Raw genomic sequence first — 27,771 nt, forward strand, 5'->3', positions numbered from 1 at the left:
CGCTATGGATTTTTAAATCACACGCCCGCTTTTATTGGTTTCCAGTAACTTCATTTTTTTTTTTGCTACATTGCCAGACAAAATGAATATAATTTCTGAACTATTAAAAATACATGCATGATATTTAGAACACACATTCTTTAGACTATTAGGAAACTTTTCTCTGTAACATAATTTTGTTAATTGATTTCATTTAAAAAATACGTGCGTTTGTTTGCAAGAAAGGAAATCAGAAAATTGTTATCAAATTTTAATTGTTTATTTTACCAACGTAGGGACTAATATCAAAATTATGTTACAGACAGTTCGTAGAACATACTTTTGCAAATACTGTACATTGCAAAAACTGTTTGAATCTATCTTTAAAAACGGTTTAGATATATCGGTTTTAGTACAATCCTGCATTGGGTATATATATATATATATATATATATATATATATATATATATATATATATATATATATTTTTTTTTTCAAATTTGGGCCCTCAATTTTTTTTTCAAAATATTTTTATTTGGTTGAGTTGCCACAGCTATGAGCTCTCTACATACAAAAAATTAATAATTTACACCAAATAGGAAAAAAGTTTTGAAAAATACCATCCTCTCCCCTTAAGAGAGCAAGTCGAAAATTTTGATTATGAATTCCTAAGGCTGGACCAAAGATCAAGTCAGAACTTTAATTGAGGCGTACAGAGAAGAAAGATGTTTAAATGCTATACAAACAGCATTGTTAAGACATCTTGGCCCGTGTTTCTACGCAGTAACCATTTTCGGCTCCACATTCTACTCTTTTTAATTTGATCCGTCTCCTCAGCGTTCAAAGCTAGCAAAACAGCAAAGGCTGCTAAACGTCTTCTTCGTACAGCTTCACATACAGCTTCCATATTTGATGTTTACAAATCGTAGTATCGTACCGCGCCAGCATCTCCAACTTCCAAACTGGGATCCAGCAAAAGAGTTTGTAATACTTCAAACCCTTTGGATCCAGGATGCAAGGCAGCTCGCTCCGTCTGAACGAAAACCATCACCGCAGCCACCCGGAACCCAGCACCGTAGCCACCACGGCACCCAGCCTGCTAGCCACCTTGGAATCCATCACAGAAACACGCACCGTCTGAACCAACCACGAGAAACGAAATAGGCCTACCTATGCGAAATATATATACTTCCAGAGCCTTCTTTAGTTACTAAAGAAGGCTCTGATATTGCACAATGTCACATGACCAAGTCCGTGTAAGGGGATTTTCTCGTTTCACCAAGACCAGTGCCAGCAGTAATGCGGTGCCGTGGCGAAGTGCAGCCTGAAGATAACAATCAGTTGCTGTTTTTTCTTCACTTCAAGCATTAGTATTTTTGTGACTGCCGATGTAGTTTATTTCAATAATCTTAAATTAGGAACTAGGATCTGTTGTAAAAGTGATATACAATTTTTAAGTTATATTAGAGAATTAATTTTTTGACATTTTTTGTACCCTAATTATAATGGAAGTTAATTATTCAATTCTGAGTCCTATAGTGAAATAATTTTAAGAGAACTGTGTTTGTTATAGATGTGATATACAGTAACATTTTAAAATCGTGATAGTGTATAACTTTTTATACATTTATTTTGTTTTGTGATTATACTGAAAATGGAAATATTTATTATTTCGTTCTGTAATTGCTGAAAATGGGAAAGTGGGAGAAGTATACCAAAACGTTTAATAGGCAGTGGTTAAATGATACTTCATTATCAAACTGGCTTCAGAATGTGAAAGACGACAGCAATAAAGCAGATTGTAAAGTTTATAAAATTCAAATAAGTGCTCATAAAGGAGACTTGGAAAAAAAAAAAACATTCCGATTCAATTAAACATATATAATCCGCGAAATATAAATCTGCCATTTATATTGGGCTACTTTTTCTGAATGTTGGCTACTTTTTCAGCGAGCTTTCGCTACTTTTAGTTATACCAATCTGGCAACCCTGGCGGCTAGCAAGGAAACAAGCACGAGTAATTTGTCTATAGCTGGCACTCAGCGTTTTTAATATTTTGTTTTTGAACGCAGGCCATTTGTGGTCAATGGTTATGGTCACAATCACTGGTTACAATCGTGGCCTCGTGTCATTGATATGGCAATGAAACAGTAAGAGAACGTACCCTGCTATCGTACCAAAATATGAAGATGGCTACGTATGACAAATCAGCTGTAGTCTGTCTAGTAGTTGTATTGTAGTAGGATGGGGACGCGTATTCCTCCATGGCAGTAATTGCAGAAGTCATTAGCTTTGTTTATTATACAAATGTAAAATAGAAATGCTCGTTTCCGAGTGTTGTTTGTATTATCTTAGGTTTAATGTCTGGGTGTCTTTTACATGCTGCTTGTGGTATGCATAAGCAATTTGTAATTGTGTGTTGTAACATGTATCAGCTTAAACAATGGAAAGTGAGGTAAGAAAAGGTGCGTTGTCACCAAGGCAAGAAGACGATACCACATCAAATTATGGTAATGAATCGGGCAAAGATGACAGTGATATAGATAGTGAAACGTGTGCAAAACAGGGTGAACTTGACAATGTCTGTCGTGATGATATTTCTCGTGCTTCATTGGGACCACGTTTACAGGAGGTGGATAGAATTGAACAGAATGGATGTGTTACGGCAGAAATGAATTTTGATGAAGGTATTGACACATTTTTTCTAATGCACAAGTGGTTGACATAAAATTGGTAGACCTAAGTTACACACCTGTAACATACCTAATGTAATCTTATTCACTATGGCATGTCACTACATTCTTTTCATCGTGTAAAATTCTATGTTGAATTATATTAAATGTAGGCCTAGTTAAGGCTGTAACGTTACAAACTTCTTACACAATATTGATTGCTCTTCTAATTTCTGGAATTGCAGTTTAAGTTAGTAGTCAATTAGGTGTATAATTGTAATTTCGAGAGATTTCAGTATGTCGAATATTTTTCATAATATAAGCAGTATGCGCAGTTATAAGTGAACTTTCCGGAGGATCATACAGTATTTTAGAGAAAAAGAGATTATTACTGGTATCTACTCGAGGACTTTAAAGTTTATTGAAACAATCAAAGATTCACAACGTTAACTGTAACAGAGTACGTGCTAATTAAGATTTGTGATAAGGATTTAGGCCTATACCACTATTAGGAATATGATCCTCATAAAAGACAACTAAATTTTGTAAAGTTCTGAGTTAAAGTTCAAGAGCTGTATGTGCTAGTTTCCTAGTACCCGGTACACATTACATAATTCGTTTTTGTGTTTACATAGTGGTTCCTTTCTGAAAAGAATTTTAATAGTTAGATGTAATTTTAGTCAGTTTGTAATATATTTTTGGTCCAGGGAAAATATACATATTTTCTGAATATACAACAATGGCTGACTTAACTGCTCATGTAACGAGTACCGGGTACTAGGAAACTTCCAAAAATAGATATGAAACTTGTCACATTAGCCCACAGTCACCGCGAGCTTCGTGACTGTATGTACTAGACTGTGCATTAGTCTATGCATTTTACAATAAGTGTTCAGAGAATGTCTGAGAGGCTGGTGCACCTGAGAGTGTCGAATGCGCATGTTAGTGAGCAACAATGTTATTTTACCAGTGATCAGGTAGCTGCACCAGTCTTTCAGATAGTGTCAGATTGTCGAATTCAATTATAGCTCGTGCAACAAGATCTATCTCAGACCCAAGTGGTCAATCAAGATTTTCTTCAAGCCCCATAGGAAAATTCAGTGGTGAGAGATTCGGTGATCTTGCAGACTAATTTATAGGTCCCTTTGCCCTGTCAGAGGCAATAAAATGGAGTTGCTCTTGCAGCACTTTCTGTAAAAAGGTGTTGCTGAACACCAAATTCCGCAGCAAATGGCGGAAACTTAGGTTGTACGTGGATCACTTCAATGGTTCATTTCAGACTGCTGTTTATTATAGGCTATGTTAGGTTTAGAGTTTGTAATAGCAGTTTCCTCATAAAAACATAAACTACAGTATACATATCCAGTGTATCATTTTATTTCCGGTAATCAACCATAATACGCCATTGAGTTACATTTGAAGCTGTCTGCTTTTCACATATGCTAGTTACTCATTAACTCAAGCGTCTTACGAGATTGTTTAACTAAAGGTGAGGAATAAGAACTATTATATTATTTTTTTCCTTTTCTCTCTTATCTACTATTCTCTGTCTTTTCTTTCTTTGTCTTTTCTCACTTTCTACTATTTTCAGTGCACTTCTATATCAACACATATTTCTATATTTTAATTTAACTTATATTTGAACCATCGGGAATCGATCAAGGAACCTGTGTAATAGTTTCTCAACTTAACCACTTATTCTTCACCTGACATAATTAGGAACATTAAATCCAGACGTTTGAGATGGGCAGGGCATGTAGTACATATGGGCGAATCTAGAAATGCATATTGAGTGTTAGTTGGGAGGCCAGAGGGAAAAAGATATTTGGGGAGGCAAAGACTTAGGTGGGAGGATAATATAAACATGGATTTGAGGGAAGTGGGATATGATGGTAGGGTCTGGATTAATCTTGCGTAGGATAGGGACCGATGGCGGGCTTATGTGAGGGCGGCAATGAACCTCTGGTTCCTTAAAACCCAGTAAGTAAGTAACCACTAGACCACTTACAAGACATATCTGCGACAATGTATTTCAGCTAATGATACAAATTAAATCAATTCATGGGGCGCACTTCCGTATTAATCCAAAATTAGGGGCTAGAAAATATTGAGAATAGGATGCATAATTATGACATTTTTTTTCGATTAATACACACACACACCTAAACTGGGCTGTAACCTAAGAGAAATGCCACTATTCCTATATGGAAGAGCGCCCCCATAACCCTTCTGTATTATGCCTAAACCATAAAAAATCGACATAATAGATGCATAACATAGATACGAGTGTTAAACCAACCCTAAAACTCCACATTACTTTATTTCCTTATTGCTAAGCAGCACTAATGGACCAATGAAATTAGATTTTTTAAAAAAGAATAATCATGTTTATAATTGACATATGGAAGTGACTATGATCTGGAGGAGGAACAAGTATTTACACAACACTCCCCTAATACTCACTCTCTCTTAATACAGCAAATTGAAAATCCAACAATAGGCCTACCACAGCCCCAGATCAATACCCACATACCAGCGGTTCCCATGGTCTGTGCTGTGGCTTCCAGGGATGCCGCACTGAGGATACTGTCATGTTTTTTTTTTAATTGAGTTATTTTACGATGCTGTATCAGCATCTAGGTTATTCAGCATCTGAATGAAATGAAGGTGATAATGCCAGTGAAATGAGTCCAGGGCCCAGCACCGAAATTTACCCAGCATTTGCTCGTACTGGGTTGAGGGAAAACCCCGGAAAAAACTTCAACCAGGTAACTTGCCCCAACCGGGATTCGAACCCAGGCAACCTGGTTTTGCGGCCAGATGCACTGACCGTTACTCCACAGGTGTGGACTACTGTCGTGTTAATATTATAATATTAATAATAATATTATCATATTATGTATTATGATGGCCTTTGGAATTTGATCAGAACTGTAAATAACATTTTAGATATTATAGTAGTATAGGTAACATAGGCAGAATCAATATGCAAGACATAATAATCATAAATTAAATTGGGATCGACCAGAACATTGATCTCTTGCATTTGTTGAACACGAGATTATTGTAAAACATTTTAAGATCATAAACAGCCACCCATTATCATTCCTGTTCTTGTCTTTTTCCGATATCAAACATATTCTGCTGTCAAATTTAATCCGTTGATTTTTTTCCTTCAGTATTTCCACGTGCTGTGCTTTTTGTCGTTCAGAGTTTATCCTGTTTCTCGAAAAAATTGATAATTGCGCGAATGTTACATAAAGCTGTGCAGTCCTGAAATTTCAACCAAACTTTCAAACTAAGAAAGAAGGTGAGATTTGGTAACATTGACTTTCTTCGTTAAAAATCAACTCTGTTTGGATCAACATCATGAGTAGTTGAAGTAAACAGAATTATAGTAGACATACAGTAAAACATAGCATATTTAATATCTTTCAGTACTCAATTGGAAACTTGTAACAATGTTCATAAAGTGAAGCCCTGATGGTTAAAAGTTTTCAAATTTACATGTAACAAGTTAAGATAGGCCTATGTTACGGAAAAGAAATAACCACTTCCTGAAATTAAATAAAGTATAATAAATTTAAATGAAACTGAATGAATTAATCTATTAATTCATTTAAATTAAAATTGCGATTCTTGGTGTGTGGTGTGATTTCATAAATGACGCTAACAGAGTTATAGAGTCCAGCATCATAAGCACAGTGACAAAATAAAGATGAAGACTGTTGAAGGCCAATAGCAAATTTGAGCTTTTACATTGTTGTAACACCTCATTGCCTTATAGACGCTGTAGGCCTACTTCTAAGACTACATGAGAATTTGTAAATTTAAGTACCCTCGATACAAACTAGCCTATATAAAGAGACATAAATACCGAAACTTTTGGTTTCAATTGGTGTATTTTAATGGTAATGTGTATAAATTGAACTAGGAACATTACTAAAGTACTTTTTTTTTTCCAGTCCCACAGTCCAGTTTGACAAGAGAAAAGCGTCTTCAGATTGAAACTTCTCTGTTGGAGGAACCAGTTGATGTTGCAAAGTTGAAAAAATTAGCCTTGTCAGAAAGTGGTCTTGTTAATGGTAAATATATTTTTCTGTATCTTTTGCATTCATACATTAAAATGTATTATGCATCAGACACTTCATATTTTATTACTTTTATAGTCCTTTTAGCCATTGTTTTGGGCCTAATATTAGTATAATTTATGATATAGACCTATATCACGAAACATCTTTTGTATTTGTGTCCAGAGCTTTGGCATCATTTTTACTGTTAGCAATTCTTAACAGTCCTCTTCAGTAATCATCCTCTATACCATGAACGATGAACTTTTTTTTTTTTATTTCATGACACAATGAAAGACATTAAAGCATAGACTGAGCTTCACATCGAGCTACACCTTGGGACCATATTGACAATATAACCTGAAGTGACTGTACTCTGCAGTCTATCGAGGATGAAACTACAAACGTAAACACTATTTGCCTTTGTTGCTTCAGTTAGCTAGTTTAAACTCGCATCCAAGTTTCCCATATAAAAATTCCACACGTTTAGGGTTACCATGAGAAGAAATTCTATAGGAGGACATGGAATCTAAAATAAGAGGACATTTCTGAAAAAAGGAAGACTTTTTAAAAATTGGTATGAACAAAATTAAAGATAAAAACAATGGCTCACTTCAGTTTTCTCACTCGTTGCTGGAATAGTATTACATCTGTACCCTACTTATCGGTGGAGCCCACTTTGTGCACAAGAGCCTGAATAGACAAATTTATATCTTGTAACAAATAACTATGGAACTGTTCACAGGACAGGTCCTTGAAATTATATTTCGCCATGATGATACCTCTGACTGTCTCCGTTTGATTGGCATATCTATGTATTTTGCAGAAAAAAATTGATAAAATAGCTTTGAATCATGAATAGTGACATTTTTAGAGTGTAAGAATTCAATGCATGTCAATAGGTCATCATATTTTGTTTTGTTTTTTTATGTGCTCCAGCTTCAATAATTGAAAACAGTTCAATTCTTTCATAGGTTTTCACCATTTGTTTAGATATTCTATGCATGCCGGACAGGATAAAATGATTAAAAAAGAGGACATGTCCTCCTTTTGCCGGACAAATGGTAACCCTACACACGTTGAAATTGGTGGCATTGGCTATAGTCTGTTGTTTTTATGTGCATTAAACCGAGCCATTGACTTCATGATTATCATTGTTGTCACTAAGTTAATTTAATCACTTTTGTTATTACTAGCATCTCTGTAGTATTAAATTTCATTTAGTAGACAAAAAAATATTAATAAAGTTACGAGCACATCAGAGCAGAAGTTCATTGAGTGAAGAGTAGAACTCACCATGAGATGATTGAATGAATCCTTTGAGATGATGGCAGATTATAAATCATGTTATGATACATTGATTAAAGTTCTCGTTAACACTTTGTTAAAACCATAAAATTTACTTAGTCTTATGTTAAAAAAGTGTAAAATTGTTAAAAAAGGCATATACCTTCAACAGACGGCCTGTTTCAACACTGTGTCACATCATCTTCAGTGTCTCTTGAACCACTGGTGATCTTGACTCTATGATGTGCATTTGTCGATGGTAGGGGTGGGGGTGTGTTGTTCCTATGGTGGGGGCTGGCTGTTTGTGTGTTATGATGTATTATGACTTCGAATAATGTGTGTGTATTGAACTGCAATTGTGTGTTTAGTATATATTGTGGGTATGCTATTGTATTCTTATATATTTCGTACTGTTCTAGGATGTTTAATTGTGAACTTTTTGGTTATGATAATAATGTCGATGGTAAAGATCATGAAAATGACCATGAGAGTGGCAGTGGTTGGGATGATGATGATGATGATGATGATGATGTATGGGATTTATATGCACTAAAAGTTAGGAATGCCACCGAGTATACTAGAGGTTTCTTTGAGGATTTTTAAGTGTGGCTCATAAGACTCTGAAGTCTAACAATGGAGAACTCTGTGACATAGACTGAAGAATTTATTGAATGAACTGCACGGTCACAGTGTAAGTGGCTGTTAAGACTGTTAACAAAATATTGTGAGTATTTTGTCTTGATACTATCAGCTGTCATACCAAGTACGATTTACACAGTATATCTTCTGGTCTATGTGACTCTGTTCTCTATTTTAGATGTCGGAGTCTTGTGAACCAGGCTTAGGAACTCTCGTAAAGGACATCACATACACTATAGTATACTAGATGCCATTCCTAATTTTCAGTGCATATAAATCTGATGGTGATGACGAGGACAAAGACGTTGACAATGTGAATAGAATGTTGATATTTCAGATGCTCTCAGAAGGAAAGTGTGGCCGAAGCTCCTTGGACTGGACACGCAAGCAGCAGCAGAACAGCCTAGTCAGAAAGAGCTGGAAGCACATGCAGAATATCATCAGGTAGTCTTGGATGTCAACAGGTCACTGAAGCGCTTTCCTCCAGGTACATATGTTATAGAAATATCCTTATTTCTTTCGTATATTCTTTCACTTCTCATAGAGGAATTGGAGCCTTTGTGAATGTACACAACTGGACCTTATTGTTTGTACGTTTCATATTTTACAATCAGGTCTTCTTTTGGCTTTCTACATCTTAAATATTTCACCATGTGACATGTGATGTTGAATCGTCCTCTAGTCTCTTCTTGTGGGTTTCATTCGAAACCCAATTTTGCTATACATCAGTTATCTTTTCTTAAATGTCTTTATCATTTTCATATTCTATAATATAGTTCATTTTGGTAAGTTTTCATGGATCTCCATTCTGTATTACTTTTGGGATAAATCTCAAATAGACTATATTGTATCTTTTTGTATGATAGACACTTTTCCTCCTGTTATGTTTTAAACTCACACGGAAGATTAATTGAACTATTGTATTAATTAGTTTGATTTTAAATTTTATGGACATTTGTTTTTATTTCCATATCAGTATGAACTGGATAAAAATAATTGCAATTTTTATTTTGTTTTTATATTCTCATCCAAGATTTCTGTTTGCAAAATCATTAACATCTTCTGGCTCTAAAGCACAAAATTGCATATCTGTCTTCTTTCAGAGAATGAAAATTTAAGTACTGTAAATTGCTGCAGTATGAATAAAGTAAGAATTGAATTACTTTAGGTAAAATCATTGTAGAGTCTTTGCTGTTCGAGATAATACGTTATGTGAAATTAATACTAAAATAGTTAGACTAACATGAAAAGTCTATGGGTATATTGTACTTCGCATTGTAATTATAGATTATTACAGTATATCGATCTAAAAAGTTAAAGCTGGTCTAGACATGTAAAGTTTATTGGCATCAAGTATTTGACATCAACCAACTTTCCTACTTTCTCATGTAGATGTTTGTGTCAAGTAATATTCTACATTCCAGACAGTAGTAAGTAAAGTTTGCCTACAATTAAGTTCTAATGTCCCCTAAAGATCACGTGATTCACTTCTCCATCTTGACATTTACTTGACATCTTACATTGAGTCAAGTAAAGATATTGTGCTGCAGTACTACACAGTGCTGCTTGTTGAATTGTGTAATTTTGTGACTATAATTAATTATTAAAATAAGTCCAGTGCACGAGTATCTTGACATATATTGAAAATGCAAAATTCTATGGAGTGCGAGGCAAGATGAATACTAATGAAACAGCTTCTATAGAACTTGTCACTGAAGTGAGCAGAGCAGGTTTACATGCTTTTATTGAATTTTTACAAAGAAGAAATACAACTATAAGAACTGTTAATCGGCAAGAACTGGTCAAGACAGTGAAATCTGAAAAAACTGGGTTAGACATTGCAGGGAAAATAAAGGTATTGTGCATTTTGACACACAAAACGAAATACAGTATTTTAATTCAATTCAATTCAATTTATTAAGCCATTAAACATACAGTTATAGGTTTCGTCACAATACAGAAGGGAAAAAAAACATACATTTGAAAATACACATATAATTGAAAACAGTAAAGTTTAATTAATTGATTAACTAGTGGACTTACTCATGTTAATTATGTAAGATTTGTCCGGCTTACAGCTGTTTCAGTGCTTCACGCACCATCCTCAGAGCCTCTAGTTAATCAATTAATTATATTCAAGTGTTAAAAGTAGTGTACGCAAGATTGAAAATGGAGTAAAGTTTAATTAAAATGAAAACACAAAACATTTAGAAACTCTAAAAATTAATGAAAACACTTCACTCTTAATTTATTATTTGTAACTAAATGTAAATAACTTTATTAAAAAAAAAATTTCATATGAATTTATGTTAAACTCATCTACAGAGTAGAAAGGATTAATTAAAAGCCAATTATAAAATATAGTTTTGAAACTATTGGTTGGTAACTTATAATATTGACTGGGAAGCTTATTATATCATTTCATCCCCATGAAAGAAAAATTTGTACTAAGGAATTATCTGTCCCATTTCCAAGATATAAAAGATTTATTTGAAACTTTGTTAATGAAGAAATTGCATTTCTCAAAATAGTCTATTTAATTTTTGTTTCAATTTTAGCTGTAGCTCGACGAAATTTTATACTGATAACACTAGGCGATTTTTATAGGGTTCAGGAACTTCCTCACTATCCCTTAATAAAACTTGAAATGCATAAAGTACTTCCCTCCGAGTTACACAAGACCTTTCAGATTTTAAGGATCTCTTTCTGTTCTCATTCACTAAGTCACTATTAGTTCAACTTCAGCATGACTACCTTTTCTCTTCAACATTCATGAAAAGTGATGAACCACAAGTCAGTGGATCATACTGTGGATGTGGCATCAGTTGCTTGAAGTCATTACTTTCTCTGTGTTGTTGGTTTTTAGACCACTGAAACCATGTTGTCATGTTCATTGTTTTAGAAATGGATTCGGAACACCTCAAAATCTGTGCTTCATTGGCTGGTCATGATAATATCTTTGAAAAATATTGGAGTGCAAGAGGTCAAATGACTTTATTGTCAAATGCCTGGCATTAGAAAACAACAACAACATGTTCATTGTTTTCCAACGAAATCTGTTTTTTCTGTATTCCTTAGTTTATAAGAAACAGCAATTAAATATCGGACTTAGCTGTTTTACACTTCTACTTTAATTATTTTATTATAACATTTCCTATCGTTAATGTAGAACTTTAGTTGTTTTCCACTCACAGTTTGGTTTCTTTTTTATCATGAGCGTTGGCGACAGATGAAGTCACAGATGATTTTCAGATTTGAACTGTGAAAAGAGCCAGATGCATATGAACAGTAACCAACATAGTCACAAACATGGAAGCCAGCAGCGTACCCATCAGAGCACCAAGCTTGCTGGCCAGCAAGGAAACGAGCACCGTTGGCACTGGGCTTTAAGTAGTAGAGCAATTAGTGCTCTTGGTTCCATAGAGCTATTACCTTTATTTTTAAATCAGTTAACACTTTTAGTACCTGTGAGGTTTTGACTGATATGTACTGTATATTATCAGGCAATACATCTCACTTGACGATACGTGTCATAGGAAGAACAAATTGTTTGTATGCATCTGAAATCTGACTAGTGTAATATGTAGCTAGTCTGCAATATATGCAATGGAGGGGGAAAGGAACTGGCCACTCTACCCCATTATCTCCTGGTCTAGTTTCTTCATAAGTGGTGCCTTGTTGGTATTACTTGTGAGATTCAGACCTGTCTTCGGACAGTTGACTAAACAACAACAACAACAACACTTAGCAGGTTGATGTGACTATATAAAGCCAAAGTGAAAGTTTCTGCCAGCTTCTACTTTAAGAACTCTTTAAGATTTAAGGAGAATGCTTTGTAATTCTCCTTTAAAGATCCCTAATAATATTTACAGAAAGTTTCAGTCAAATACAAAATAAGTATGCCACTGACTTCTGGCTAATTTTGCTTCTTTTGACATTGAATAACCCAGATGTCAAGTTTGTTTAATGTCAAAACACCTGATGCCAGTAAACTTGATCTATCTAGATCTGCCTTTAGTGATACAGGATTCTTATATGACATTACTTGTTCAGGTATTCCATATGAACAGAGGGTAGCTTTACAAGATCAGTTGACAAGACTTATTCTCAGGGTTATCATCAAATACCCTCATCTTCGATATTACCAGGTAAATTAGATCATGTTTAATTTATTTTTTTCCGCACATTTAATTCTCTCACCCAAGTATTTTCTTCGCAATTTCTTAACCGAATATTTTAAAGTTTAAAAAAGAAAGTATTATATACATTTTTTATTCCAATATTAAGAGATACTAGTCTTGATCATATTTTTCTTTGTGATGACTTTTCTGTTTGGTGTAGGGGTACCATGATGTAGCAGTCACTTTCCTATTAGTTGTTGGAGAAGCAGTAGCATTCCAGATCATGGAAAAGTTATCAACAGAACATCTAAAGGAATGTATGGAGCCTACTATGGATAAGACATCCCATTTGCTCAATTATATCTACCCACTTATACGTAGGGTACATCCTGAATTACACGATTATTTGGAAAGGTAAGAAAATTTCATAAATGTACAGTAGTGGCAAAAAAACCAGACCGACCCTTGTAGCTGATTTCAGAGCCTTGTTCACTCCAGAGCATGATAGGCTAGTAACTAAGACTTTCGTGGTTCGAATCCTGCATGGGAAGGAAACTTTTTTTTGTTCCTTATTCAACTTTATTCCCAACATTTTTCGATTGCAGCGATATTTTACTACTTAATTAACTTATTATTCCCAGAACATGAATTTTACCAGCAATCGAAAAGTATTGGGAATAAATTTGAATAAGGAACAAAAACGAAGTTTCCTTCCCAGGCAGGATTCGAACCACGAAAGTCTTAGTTACCAGTCTATCATGCTCTGGAGTGAACAAGGCTCTGAAATCAGCTACAAGGGTCGGTCCGGTTTTTCTTTTTGCCACTACTGTACATACGAGATGAAGACAAATTTCTCTGTCTTTGCTTTGAACATTTTACTTTGAAAAACAATTATTGTTAGAAGTACATACTGCATATGAATGGCATTTTGTTGGAACAGTTGGACATTTTTTTAAAGTGAGAAATTTGTGTGTTTTATAGGTCTGGTGTTGGAACAATGTTCTGCTTACCATGGTTTTTGACGTGGTATGGTCATAGTCTGAACCAGTATAGCGATGTGGTGCGGCTGTATGACTTCTTCCTAGCTTCGCCACCCTTAATGCCACTGTATGTTGCTGCTGCTCTTGTTGTTTACCGATGTGATGAAATTTTTAATGTGGATTGTGATATGGCCAGCATTCACTCTCTTCTCTCGAAAGTAAGTCAAATACTTAATGTTTTCTTTGACTCGAGTAATAAACGCTGAGAAACATGTGAAAGTATCCAGTTGCCAATGTCAAATGAAGGTACAGATCAACTGAAGTCATTATGCTTGTTCAATTTGTACTTGGTTGTTCTTTGATTCTCTTTCAATTTACCCTTTTACCATTGTGTTTGCAACATTTTTTCTCTTTGTCAGGCAGTTGAGAATTTTACAATTCATTTTGAAGGCTTCTACTTTTTAAATTTAATCTCCTGTGTGCAGCAGAGTATGTTTACCATCACATTTTCTGTGTGTTGTTCGGCGTTTATTTACCAGTTTATGTATGGCGTGCATATTTCGAATTGGTTCTTTTGGAAATCTGGCACAACATTTTGTAAACAATCCTTTGGGTAGATTTTTAGAATGGAGCTGTAGTAAAAAACATACTCTTCTGAGTTGCATTTCTTTCTTTACATAAATATAAGAGTAAACAAAATGATAACTTTAACAAGCGTATGACTTCAATTGCAAAGAACTGTTATGAAACAAAGTTGAGGGGAAACATCTACTAGTCAGCTAGTAACTACAGTCACGTTCTTGAATGTCTCTCTGTTAACACTAAAAGAAAGAATAAATGTGAGACCTGTACATAAATTGTGAATTTAAGAGAACTTCATATTTATATATTTCTACATACAAAATATGGATACGGTGCCATATGGAGCAGTGACCAAATGAAATATTGGTATATATTATTGTTATTTAACTGTTAGTTGATGTTGAATAAACATATTTTTTACGTAGGAAAACTGATTTTTTAGATGCTACATTCTTATATTACACTAGTCTATGTTATGGTGCTGAGGTTATGAAATAGGATGGCCTAAGCGATAGGTCACTTTTGTGTTTGGAGTATTAACATATTTTGTGTTTTTATGTGATGTATATACGAGTTGTATAAAGATCAGATCATTTTATATCCTTACCATATGAGACAGTGACGAAATGAGATATTAGTATATTATTTAATTGTTAATTGATGCTGAACAAACTTATTTTTTTACGTCTGAAGAATTATTTCGAGATGCTATATTCTAATATTACACTGGGTTATGTTATGGTGCCAGGTTATGAAATAGGATGGCCTAAGTGACAGGTCATTTTTGTGTTGGGAATATTGTGAAGACTAAAGGCACCGTGCATGGGTCTGGAAATCGTACTGGTGGCGCTGCGCAGTGTCGCAATTCGTAATTAACTACAGGCTAGCATTCATTCACTAGTCATGTGTGATATAGAAATTACATGCGGCTTTCTGCCGATAAAAAGTTGTAATATTAATAAGAATAGGTTCGTTCATTCATAGTGTTCTGCCCAAGGGCAGGTCTTTCACTGCAAACCCAGCATTCTACAGTCTTTAATTATTTAATAGACGCAGTCGAAAGTTCAGTAGGCCCTACTACTAGAGGAGTGTAAAAATGTAACTAAAGATTCCTGAAATATCAGTGTAGTCGTTTGGCATTTAAATTAGATTTCAGACCATTGAATGAGGGAGAAATAGTCGTATTACGAAAACAACGATATATTTATGATGTCATGACGTGTGTAATATTTATATGTGTATAATATCTCTACAAATTACGTATTATAATGTGTTCGTATGTTTTATTTAACGATGCTCGAAACTGCCAAGTAGTTTCGACTTCTTCAGCTGTTAATCTGTTATCATGCAGATACGGTGAAGTAACAACAATGATCACTTTATCGGAGAGGTTTGTTTTTATTCTGGGAAAACCTGACTTCATCACCACCTTCTAATAGAGTAAATAATCTGCAATCAGCTGTTATGAATGTGTCACTCGATCTGCCACCGTAGCATTTATGTAGATTTGAAGGCCACTATTTGTTCCACGTTACGTGGCTGTTCCACTTTAACTTCAGTACAATCAGTTGTCACTTGCATTTTGGGTAGTCTACTTTCTTTGCAATATTGCGGGCATTGTTTCCTGAATACTTTTTCTGCTAGGCCAAAACACAAAACTACAGTAACAAACAGCATTAAAGTGGTGGTAAAAATACATCATAATTATTGTTGTACGATGACCTCCGAACATCACCGTCATAGCAGAATACGACAATCCAGTTTTCAATTTAATGTGAAAATATGAGTAGACTATTTTCTTCACTAATCTTACTATATGAGTGTGTTTCAATTGGCAGCAATTTTAACAATATATTCAAAACCACAAATGTCACTCCCATTAAGTCTGGTAGGTCTGTCTCATCTCTTTTTGAAGAATAATCTTGGAAACGTTGCATTTCATTAAACATATCATCTGTTCCTGAACTCTTGTCATAACATTTTTGTTATGTGACTTCAGTTCGGGATGTAATGGAATAGACACTTGAGTAGAGAATTTTCACAATTCAATTGTGAAAGAAAAACCAAAATCACTAAGAATGGTTTCATTTACTTCTTCCTACGGCTGACTACTTCATTTTTCGAAATAACACTTGTTGAGCATTCACCTTCCATAATACTTCAATGTTCATCTTTTCTTCTTCTTTTTGCGTCTCTTTCATACCTTTTCTAAGCTAGTTGAGATGAATCAACTTTTTCTTGTAATCTTGTGGAAAAATACTGGGAACGATATGCTGGTTTTGGAAGTGTCCTGATCTCGTTCCCAATAAAATGAATACTTCAAATTCTTGTTGTGGGTGTTGGTTCCCAAGGTGAACCATCAGCACTTGAAGTCAAGAATTAAATATCGATATGAATACATTTAAAAATAAATATATATTATTATTTCTAATATTATACATAATATATATGTAAAGAACTCGGTAATTATGTACTATGTTTTTTTAATATAATAGCACATACAGCATTGAAATTTAAATTATAAATTCCCGTCATTGTTGACTTAATGGTTATTTATAAACATAATATAACATATAGATTCTATTTTTACATTAGTATATAATAATACTATGATTATTTACAAGCAGTGTAGCCTACTTACTTTCGTTTGCATAGACTACTGCTTGGATCCACAATTAACATTGTTCCGCTTCAATTTTCTGTTTTGGGAATGAATATTCCTATAAGCATTACTGCACCAAAGAACACAGCAATTTGTGTTACCTTTCCGCTTTTTAGGATTATCCATATTTCTAATCATTTAACCTGAGACGTTAAAGTACATTCATACGTTTCAAGCATAACTATCGCTGCTGTCCTGCAGTTAGTAACAACAGTCGCCACCAGAGGAGCTTGCACGGTGCCTATGAAGTACAGAAATGAAAGTCGATAGTTTGAGTCTCGTTATTGACAAGGTAAATAAAATTATGTGTTAATAATAAAGTTGCTATATAGAATGTAGTATAGCAATAATATTAGATAGTAAGAATCTTATGTGTGTATATATATATATATATACAGAGAGAGAGATACTGTACGGAAAAAAAAGAAGGGTGGAAGAATGCGGGACTGGAGGGGGAGAGAGGGGGAAAAGAGAGAGAGAGAGAGAAAAAAAAGAAGAGTTAAGCTCGTTAATTTTTAATCTTTCGGTGCAAAGCTTGTACTTTTCTCTGGTGTTCCAATCGATTTTTTTTTCTTTGAAAGCTAGCAATGTTTCTGTGATATAATTTGGGGGTATTTTGGTATTTTGTTATATCATAATTATGTTATTTGTACACTTTTAATATTATTTCGTCACTGCCTTTACATGGTACCATTCCGAAAATAATCTCTGTATCTCAATACTATCCTACATGAAGTACAGGTTTGCGTACTTCATATGCAGTACTTACAAACTGGTGTGTTAATGCATGAAAACTACTTATTAAGATATCATTATGGCTTTGAAAGTTTCGTGAATAATTTTAAGAGAAGGCTATGTTTTGCAACCGAAAAGTAATACATTAGTAATAAAACACACTTTGTTTTTGTTTGTCCATATAATTAAATATTTAAATAGTATTTAGAGAGTGAATAGTGATATAACTGATTAATAAGATTCCAGATGATCTCCCATTTGAAAATCTTCTGAAGCAGGCAAGAAAATTGTATGAAGATTACCCACCAAGAAGTGTAGAAGCTGAAGTGCAAGAGAGATTTAGGAGAGAGTGAGTATTTTTGCTCGAAATAACAGAAACTGTTTTATATGTACTTCTATTATTTATGCAGTTTTTACTAATTTTATCGTAGTTTACAGTATGTTCAAAAATTATTAAAATCATGACTCTTGTAGCATTTAACTTGATTATAGAGTTCAGTTCTCCTCATCCTCTCAACTCCTATCAAAGTGGGAAAAAATACACATAGCTTTCAGTGTAGCATAGAAAGAAAAAGGGCCAGATGTTGAGGAATGATAGTATGGCTGATTCTCAAGGAAAGAAATTGTACAAATGTCTTATTCCCCATGGTTTCCGAGAAACAGTTATTTGAAAGTAACAAGCATTAGTGTTATTTTCTTGCTCTGCATAATTGTTTACATTGATGCAGACGCAACCAAAATGTCTTTAAGTTGTACTACTGAATTTGCCATGTTGACACTTGCATGTTCGCATGTGTTGTCAGAATACTTGGAGGATGTTCTTTGGCAGTACCGGCTGGTTTGTACTTTCGACAAGCTGGAGCTCCTACACATTTCAGCTGGCCATTAATCCAGTACCTGAATGAAACCTATTCTGAGCATTGGTATGGTTGTGGTGTCATTTCTTGGCCACTGAAGTCACCCGACTTTATACCATTAAATTATTGTTTGTGGGATTGGCTAAAGAGCAAAGTCTACAAGCACGAAGTGCAAACAAGGAAGCAATTGCTTGCCTGCGTTTTAAATGTTTGTGATGACATTAATGAATGTCTGAACCAACTCAAATTAGCAACACCGCATCTGGCTATACGAGCTGCAAAGTCCATTGAGGTCGATGGTGGAATTTTTTTTAAGATGTTATCTATAGAGAAATGGACAATTAAACACAACATATAGGTAATGATCTCTTAATTTACTATCGCCTGCACTGTCCCATTCCTTATGGTTTCATTTGGTTTTCTCCAAAATCGTTGAGATAAGAAATATGTTTATATAATGTTTTTTCTTTAGAATCACTCATACAATCACCCCTTAATGTATGGCTCTTTCCTCCTGAGTCCCTCTGTATAAAAGCTAGAATTTTTGGATTGGATTAAATCTGCTATGTTAACATTAATTTAAACATTGGTTTCATTAACATACAAAGTAGGCTAATGTTTTAGAACTATGTAAAGGTGATAAGTAGAGAGCTTTCTTTATTCTGAAGTTTGCACATTTTCACTTTCAGGACAAATAGGTGGTTACTTCATTTCGAGCTATCACCTTATCTTCTGTATGTAAACACTCATAAGCATACACAAGGAACATGTCACTTTCATATGGATCTTTTCCTTTAATATAGGTACCTCATTATATGCTTGTATAAAGACAGACTAACAGACTTTGATAGATCAAAATCCCACATAAAAATTCAGATTTCTATATATGAAAGGCATTCGTTTTTTTGACAAATTTTTAGAGAAAAAAAGTTGGAAAATATGGTATGTATCTAATAAAATGATAATCAACTTCTCCGTATTGCATTTTCTGACATATTGACAGGGGCGCGAGAAATACCAAATATTTTGCACCGAAAATAGAGTAGTTCTTTGAGTTGTGTTATTCTGTTCTTCTTTAGGTTTTCAGCCTTAATATCATTGTGTTTTCTGATCCTTAAACATATTTATTTTTTCATCATAAGACAATAATTTGTATTGTTTTCAATAGATATCAGGTTTATCTTTCTAAATCATTTGCCTACTGCCATCCCAACATAAAGCTGTCAGAGCTCTTTAATCTCTTATTAAATTTCCAGATGTTGGTTGTTGATTCTTGCTCATACAGAGGGTTGTTTCCGATCTCTGGATAGACTTTGAATGACGTTATACGCGTCAGGAATCACACGATAGCTGAACTGTGGCAAGAGGTGACAGACCAGTAGTGAGTGATCTCATAGAGTGCACGGTATCTCACAGCAGCAATGCCCAAGAAAATCTACCCTTTTTGGGAGGAGTACATTACGTCCTTTTCCGATGCCAAGTACAGTTACGTGAAAATCATAGGAGCCTGCAATAAACTTGGTTTCATTATTTCCAAGAAAGACATCTTCTGTGTACCTAATAAGACTGGCAAAGCTCAGATAGGATTAATTCCAGAGGGGGGAAAAGCAAGCAAATACACCCTCCCCCTACCACAAGCTGCACCCTGAGATGATAGAAATTAATTCCACCCCAGCTTTACCAGTCTTATTAAGTACACAGAAGATGCCTTTCTTGAAAATAACGAAACCAGGTTTTTTTGCAGGTTTCTATTATTTTCACTTGACAATACTTGGCATTGGAAAGAGTCGTAATGTACCCCTGCCAAAAAGGCTCGATTTTCTTGGGCATTGCTGCTGTGAGACACCATGCACTTTGACTATGAAATCACTCACTACTTGTCTGTCACCTTTCGTCATAGTTGTGTGACTCCTGACACACATAACATCATTCAAAATAATTTCCAGAGATCGGAAACAACCCTCTGTAGTTGTTGGTTTTCGTACAGTGTGTGCACATGTATAAGGCAAGACATTTATGTCTTGTTTCCAATTTACATGTTGTTACTTCTCTTTGTTTTGATTCATTCCGGATTTTTCTATTTTTCTTGTACATTGATCGATATTTTCTCGTAATGTGTAGTGGTTGTTACATATAATGATTTATTGATTGGAAATAATTCTCTCTTCACAGATTGCAACTTAGGAGATTTGATGACAGACCTCGAACTCCCAGAAGACGTCCTCACAACCTTGGAGCAATCTGGCATCACATTGTCGAAATGAACAGGATGCTTCCCCATTGGGCCTTGGTTCCTCACGTTGCTGTTCCCAGATTTCGTTCTCGATTTGTTCTTGTCACAACTGCGGCACTGGTTGGGCTATATGCATACCTGCGCATGGCGGATGCTCTTGACGTGAGCAGTGTGTTGCCTGTTAGGTAGTACACAGTCAATTTTGTTGCACACTTTCTGGATATGTAGAGTGCTTCGAGCCGAAGCCTGCATTTCTGTACTATTTGCATAGATGAGAATCATCTGTTCTAAGTGCTCTTGCATTTACTTCACAATCAACCTGAGGTTGGAACTGAAAGTTAAAAAAAAATAGCGAACTGTTTAATTTTGTCCAAAGGTGAGGAATTGTATAATTCATAGGGGCATCCTGCCATCAGACAGATTTCATCGAACATGAATTATCAAGATTTATTTAGTTTGCTATGTATATAATGTATAAAAGCTTTAAAATGTTGAGTCGTACCATCACTATGAATTAATGTGGCAAGTGTCCCCTTGTTAATTCTTTATCATGAAATGTTAAGTAATTTTATAATGAATCTCATTGCATTGACTAAAATATACAACGCAGATCACAGATCAGATTATGTTCATTTCAGTATACAAAGATGATCCAGTTAACTGTTGAATGTGCAATATGATGTAACTGAGGTGTTAAATCCTACTGTGAAATTGTGCAATTTAGTACTAAGTGTCAGAGCAGTGTTTGTTCAGCTTTCTGCGATCTTTTCTTCATATGATAATTTTTTTTCATTTTATCATCTCCGTTTAATGAAGGAAATATTATAAATGAGGTAAATTCAGTAATGAATTGTTTCATCTTTGTATATGATATGAAGCATTTGTAGAAATGTTTTCAAAGAAAATGTGAATTACTTATAACGCATGAAACAAATAAAGAAAGAAGAAGCAAAAATATTGTCTTATTCCGCCCTCAGGGACTAGGTCGCCACTTCGAAACTGAGTAACATACAGTATGTTAAGATTTCATTGGAATTTTAAGTATGTGTAATTGACTTTGGCCATTTTCCTTTTATTCGTGATAGTATACATTCTTTTAAATTCAGTTGGTTGTGAGAACCAAAGATTCAACTAGAGAACTGACTTCAAAAAATAGAAAATTTAATCTTTTATTAACATTATTAATGTTAATTTTTTTAAATTGGTTATTTTAATGTTATATCAGTTGTGATCTTATAATCGATAGAAATGGTAATATTGAGATGGTATTCAGCAAGATGAGTCCAAGGATTTTCCTTGGGTTTACCTGATCTTGTTCTTACAAGTTTAGGAAACCTTAAAAATCCAAGCAGGATTCAAACCCATGCCCAAATGCAGCCTCTCATTCCCAGTCCAGCTCATTAGTTCCTGAGCTATGCTGATGGATGATTTTCTCTTCATTTTGTTTTTGATGTAGCTGCATAAATAATAATCAATAAATATAGTATGGATATTTAAATGTTGGATCAGACAAAAAATTCCATATGAAGATGCTAAATACATGGGAAATTTCTTTTGCTGGCAAACATTTGAAATTTAAATTCTAATTTGCTAAAACAAACTGAAATTTGTTTCTTAAGATTTTTCTTGAAGTGATGGAAAGCTGCTTAAAAACACGATCAATTTTTTCTTCCAATTCAATACTTCATAAGGAAACATGTCGAAGATTAATCAATACTGAAAAAGGTTTGTCAAAGACTGATTTTAAAACGTGCTACAATTCATTGTAAACTATGTAGGTCTACCTACCAAATATTACAATATAAATATGTAGATTCTTTGCAGAATAACTAAGCTATACAAAACATTTTGTATTACTATTTTACTGTACCCTTAAACGAAGAATATTGCAATTGCATATTATTTTAAAGGATTATATTTACGATTAGTATTTGCCTAGGAAGTTACATGTTCAGGCAACATTTCGAAGACTGGTTGGATGCTCATAAATGACACTAATAGTGCATCACTTATGAGACAACTAAGTCCGGAGATAATAGGATAGAGTGGCCACTTCCATTTCTCCTCCATTGCATACATTCCTGACCAGTAACATTGTTCACTAAACACATTTGAGATATAGGTTAGATCTTCATTAAAAAAATACGTATATTGGTATCGAGGTACCTGCCTTGCATTTACCTCATACTTACTTACGGCTTTCAAGGAACCCGAAGGTTCATTGCCGCCCTCACATAAGCCTGGTCCCTATCCTGTGCAAGATTAATCCACTCTCTATCATATCCCACCTCCCTCAAATCCATTTTAATATTATCCTCACACCTACGTCTTGGCCTCCCCAAAGGTCTTTTTCCCTCTGCCCTCTCAACTAACATTCTGTATGCATTTCTGGATTCGCCCATATGTGCTACATGCCCTGCCCATCTCAAACATCTGGATTTAATGTTCCTAATTATGACAGGTGAAGAATACAATGCATGCAGTTCTGTGTTGTGTAACTTTCTCCATTCTCCTGTAACTTCATCCCTCTTAGCCCCAAAATATTTTCCTAAGAACCTTATTCTCAATCATCTTTAACCTCTGTTCCTCTCTCAAAGTGAGAGTCCAAGTTTCACAACTATGCAGAACAACCGGTAATATAACTGTTTTATAAATTCTGACTTTCATATTTTTTGACAGCAGACTAGATGACAAAAGCTTCTCAACTGGATAATAACGTTGCATTTACCTCATATGCATTACTTTTCTTCATTTTATTGTGGTATTTCACAGAACCTATGGCTTACAGGCATGGGTTTAATTCATATAATTGAATTAACTTGCAAATATCTTTTCTCTGCAGGACACCATGTTTTTGTGGTTCTTGGTACCATAATATTTTTTAGTCCCATTGGTCAATTCCATCAAAGAATTGTAAAGTCTTGCATCAACTAGAACATGTTCTTATTTACTTTCAAGACAATCAAAGACTTTTGAAGTACCTATTGTAAGCAGTCTTATAATAAAACTTATATAGAGTACTGGTTTAAAGCATTGAGTTTGTCGAAAATTTGATCGGGTACAAGCAGCTTAAGAAAACAGACATTTAGAATGTATGCAATGATTAATTGCAGTTTTGGTTGATTTCATCACTTACACAAATATGGACATGCTTACTGAGTAAAAAGAAATATTGCATCTGACACTGTAAATACAAAGTTTTTTCCTCTCTCTCTCAGAAATAGTGTCTCTAATGCTGATGAACTCCTGTAGGAAATTATATTTGCCATAAAACTTGTATACATTATAATTTTATTGCTATTTCCATCCATAAATTATTTTGAATTAATAAGAGAAGTTAACTTTTAATTTGGAAAAAGTTTTATTTATTAATTTTATTGCTATTGAAATATATTCAAACATAATTCTTCACTGTTGAATTGATAATACTCGGGACATATTTCATTCTTTGTATGATTGAAATGATGCTAGGCCTTACTCTCAAAAATAAATTTTCGAGCTTGTAGTTTTATTTTTAAATAAACAGTAGAGAAATGTATCAATGGAAACATTAAAATCTGTGTAACAGATTGTCTGCAATTGAAATAGTTCAAGAGGTTTTGTTAAATATTTACATTTTTGTGAATAGTCTGGCACTTATGTCTGAAGAATGATTTCCAATATGGACAGTTACACCAAAAACATTATTGAATATATTAAATATTGCACAAACCAAATGGGAGTCAGCTTTAAACATGGTTTGAATATTATGCATACACACATAGTAATTTAATTTCGAAGAGCAACACATTCCTTCTTTAATGGAACAGAATAGTATACTCATGTTAGAGGTTTATTGAATGCAAACAACTGAATTCGTCATCCACTACAAAAATTTGATCAATAAAAATGGAACAACATTGAAGTTGTATGTATTGTAAAAATATGCTGTGTAGAGAAGTTCGAGAAGCATTATGAGTTTGAACCAGACAATATTTTCTATTTTGAGAATGGTTTTCATTTTAATCATCAGTCCACAGAAAATCCCATTGCCTTATAATTTATTTCTTATTAACTAATGCCAACATTAATTTGATGGTTTGACAAATTTCGTTATAATAAAAATTCTTTCCTTGATTATGAGATAATCTCATCACAAAAGTTAGATGGCCTCTGCCTAAGTAGAGAGGTCAGCTTATCTTGCCACTAATGTTTATATTTATGCAGATGATTCAATGGCTGTAATATTTAAAAAATGACATTGCCACAACTCTTTTGTGTTGTCCAATGCTGGACTCAAGATTCCTCAGAGGTATTACAGTAATGTGATGTAATGGTTAATAAGATGCTTGCGACAGAACTGCTGACTGCTCTATTAAAGAAAACAAAAAAATTGTATCGTACTTACCTCAGTACAGCAGCTAGGCTAATTCAGAATCAGAGAAAGACAATGTGAAAATGCTGCATAACCAACAATCACACATTCTATGATTTATTATGTTTTGGGTCAGGCACGAGTTTGGATAATGATGTGAGTGAGGCTATGAAGCCTGGCGAGAACTATACATACATGTCAGTTATCATAGTTAATATTTTTCATCATAGAGTAATTTAATGCTACTTCAAATAGAAATGTTGTCCTTGAGGCTCCTTTGACATATTTTAAAAACCTACATCTAATAATTACTCCAGCATGGTGGTTTTCATTATTCAATAGTAGAACAACAGTGAAAATTGAACATGAGATTCAACAGTTATGTATATGGAGAAAGTTTTTATATTTCGAGCCACTTCTTTTAAAAAAAAGTGTGAATTAAACATTCAGAGATTTGTTATTATTAAAAATAGTTTTTGATTTCCTTTCCAGGTTTGGTAGTCTATGGTTTCAGTCGTTTTTAAATTATTCAGTTTAGGATTAATCAATCCTAGGAAGAGGGGTCTTTTTGGTAACGTTAACTTACTTACTTATAAATTTTAAGGAACCCGGAGGTTCATTGCCACCCTCACATAAGCCCGCTATTGGTCCCTATCCTGAGTAAGATTAATCCAGTCTCTACCATCATATCCCATCTCCCTCAAATCCATTTTAATATTATCTTCCCATCTACGTCTCAGCCTCCCCAAAGGTCTTTTTCCCTCTGGCCTCCCAACTAACACACTATAAGCATGTTCTTCTCTCAGAGTGAGAGTCCAAGTTTCACAACTGTCGTGCCAGAGAATCAGTCCCATTCTGCGGCTTATTTTGAGGTTTCGTAACAAGCTGTTTTTTTATGTTGATGGGTTGTTAGCCCTTCGCCCAACCTCCAAGCTGGAGGACCACCCCTCATTGGCTGTCCACGACTGCTTATTCAATATATTCACAGCTACCCTCCATATCTGGAGGCCAACTCCTCGATCCGCAACCTGAGGACATACCATGCTGTGGTGATAGGGACCCACACTACATGGTTGGTAGGATTAACATACATTCTTATTTTTCGGGATATTTTAAGCACTGAAATATGATGCAGCAACAATGCTGAGAACTTGTACAAGTATCTGATTTGTGTCTTGTATTAAAATTATTGTTCTGATTAGTACTAAATGTATATTGGTTTCTAACAGAAAACATCATCAGAGAAAGAATGTACTCACAAGGTAACGTCAATATTTCTAAATTTTGGAAAATCTTTTTACATGTAAGGGATAACCCTGCTTCTAGGCAATTGACCCAGTATCTGTATAGAAAGGATTCCCATTTCTCTTGTCATAATTTGACCATTTCACTATCACACACAGACAAAATTACTACATTAATTACATCGCAAGCACATCATTTGCAATGATCATTACAGTTCAGTTATGATGCTAAAACTAATAACTGTTGTATATATCATAATCTTTCAATTGGGGTTAAAGATTTTTAGGATAGTACATAATGGAAAGTTTTATGACACATTCGCTTTATTTAGGGTTTTAATGGCATTTTTATTGTGTTGATGACTATGACGGTAGCACAAATAGGAAGCTGTTTAAAAGTGGTTGTGATCTATTTTTCAAGTCTCTTTATTTTCAGTTTAATGGGTAAAATATATTAAACATAAACCAAAGACCTCGAAATAACCAGTGTTAGTGTTTGGTGCTTAAACCTTTCAGAATTGTGCATACAATGTATGTGAACATTCATATATTGTTCCCACATCACATGACTTCATATCAGTTGTCGGACATTTTTGTCCTCTTCAGTGATGGGTGGGGAATCAACATTTATTGTTCATATTCTGGATAGACTAGTAGCCTAAATTCTGTTTACCAAAGACGATTGTAATGATGCTTGTATTACTTGTTTATATTTGTTATTTTTTAGTTTAATAAATTATTTAATTTGCTAAAAGCAGTTACTTTTATTTAAACATTAATATGATCGATGATTATGATGATCAGCAAATCAAATTTAAGCAGACAACTCAGGCTATAATTTTTTCTATGGTTTCTATATATATATATTTTTTTCTTTCATTCAAAGAAGAGATTCGACCAATTGTTCAATGAACAGTTTGAATGCTAGCTTGTACTCGTATAGTTTTTGTAATTTTTGCTAATATATAGACAACATTATTAGAGAAGATTTTAATATTATTTTAAGTAATTTTTCTCTGTAAGCAGACACCATTTCGAATATCCCAATTTAATTTGGATTAAGAGAATGAAGTATATGAATTTTACCTTTCGTATAATAGTTTATAATTGAATGTACCCCCCAAATAAAATGACAAAAAATGTAGTTCAAGCCTTAGATCCTTATTCTAAGAGTGATATTCAATTTTAATACGAGATTTTCACAATTTCTTCTCCTTCATCTAGACTCGTGTCCCTAGTCGTAGGGTCGAGGATAAGATAGCATCCTCCATCTGTCACAGTCCTCCCAGCTATTCTCTTCCACTACTTCTAGCCATGGTTTCCTTCAGTTTTCAACGTCCCTCCTAATTTGATCT

General features: G+C 34.2%; 1 protein-coding gene across 4 annotated transcripts; it reads left to right on the forward strand.

The window, feature by feature from the left end:
- The first annotated feature begins 1,259 nt into the window (after positions 1-1,259).
- Positions 1,260-21,773, forward strand: LOC138710796 (TBC1 domain family member 20). 4 transcript variants are annotated; one of them, XM_069841915.1, is made up of 9 exons: positions 1,260-1,370; positions 2,416-2,667; positions 6,618-6,737; positions 8,986-9,135; positions 12,702-12,796; positions 12,990-13,183; positions 13,751-13,967; positions 17,968-18,077; positions 20,758-21,773. In XM_069841915.1, the coding sequence occupies exons 2-9, from the start codon at positions 2,424-2,426 to the stop codon at positions 21,005-21,007; spliced, it is 1,380 nt and encodes a 459-aa protein (XP_069698016.1). In that variant the 5' UTR covers positions 1,260-1,370; positions 2,416-2,423; the 3' UTR covers positions 21,008-21,773. The 4 variants fall into 4 exon arrangements, 3 of the variants coding, with proteins under 3 accessions (XP_069698016.1, XP_069698015.1, XP_069698014.1); XM_069841914.1 differs by lacking the exon at positions 1,260-1,370 and adding an exon at positions 1,401-1,419; XR_011335308.1 differs by lacking the exon at positions 1,260-1,370 and having other exon boundaries at positions 1,485-2,667; positions 17,975-18,077; positions 20,758-20,898.
- The last annotated feature ends 5,998 nt before the right edge of the window (positions 21,774-27,771 follow it).

The sequence above is a fragment of the Periplaneta americana genome, chromosome 12 (genome assembly GCF_040183065.1).
Source record: "Periplaneta americana isolate PAMFEO1 chromosome 12, P.americana_PAMFEO1_priV1, whole genome shotgun sequence".
Classification (NCBI taxonomy): Eukaryota; Metazoa; Arthropoda; class Insecta; order Blattodea; family Blattidae; genus Periplaneta; species Periplaneta americana.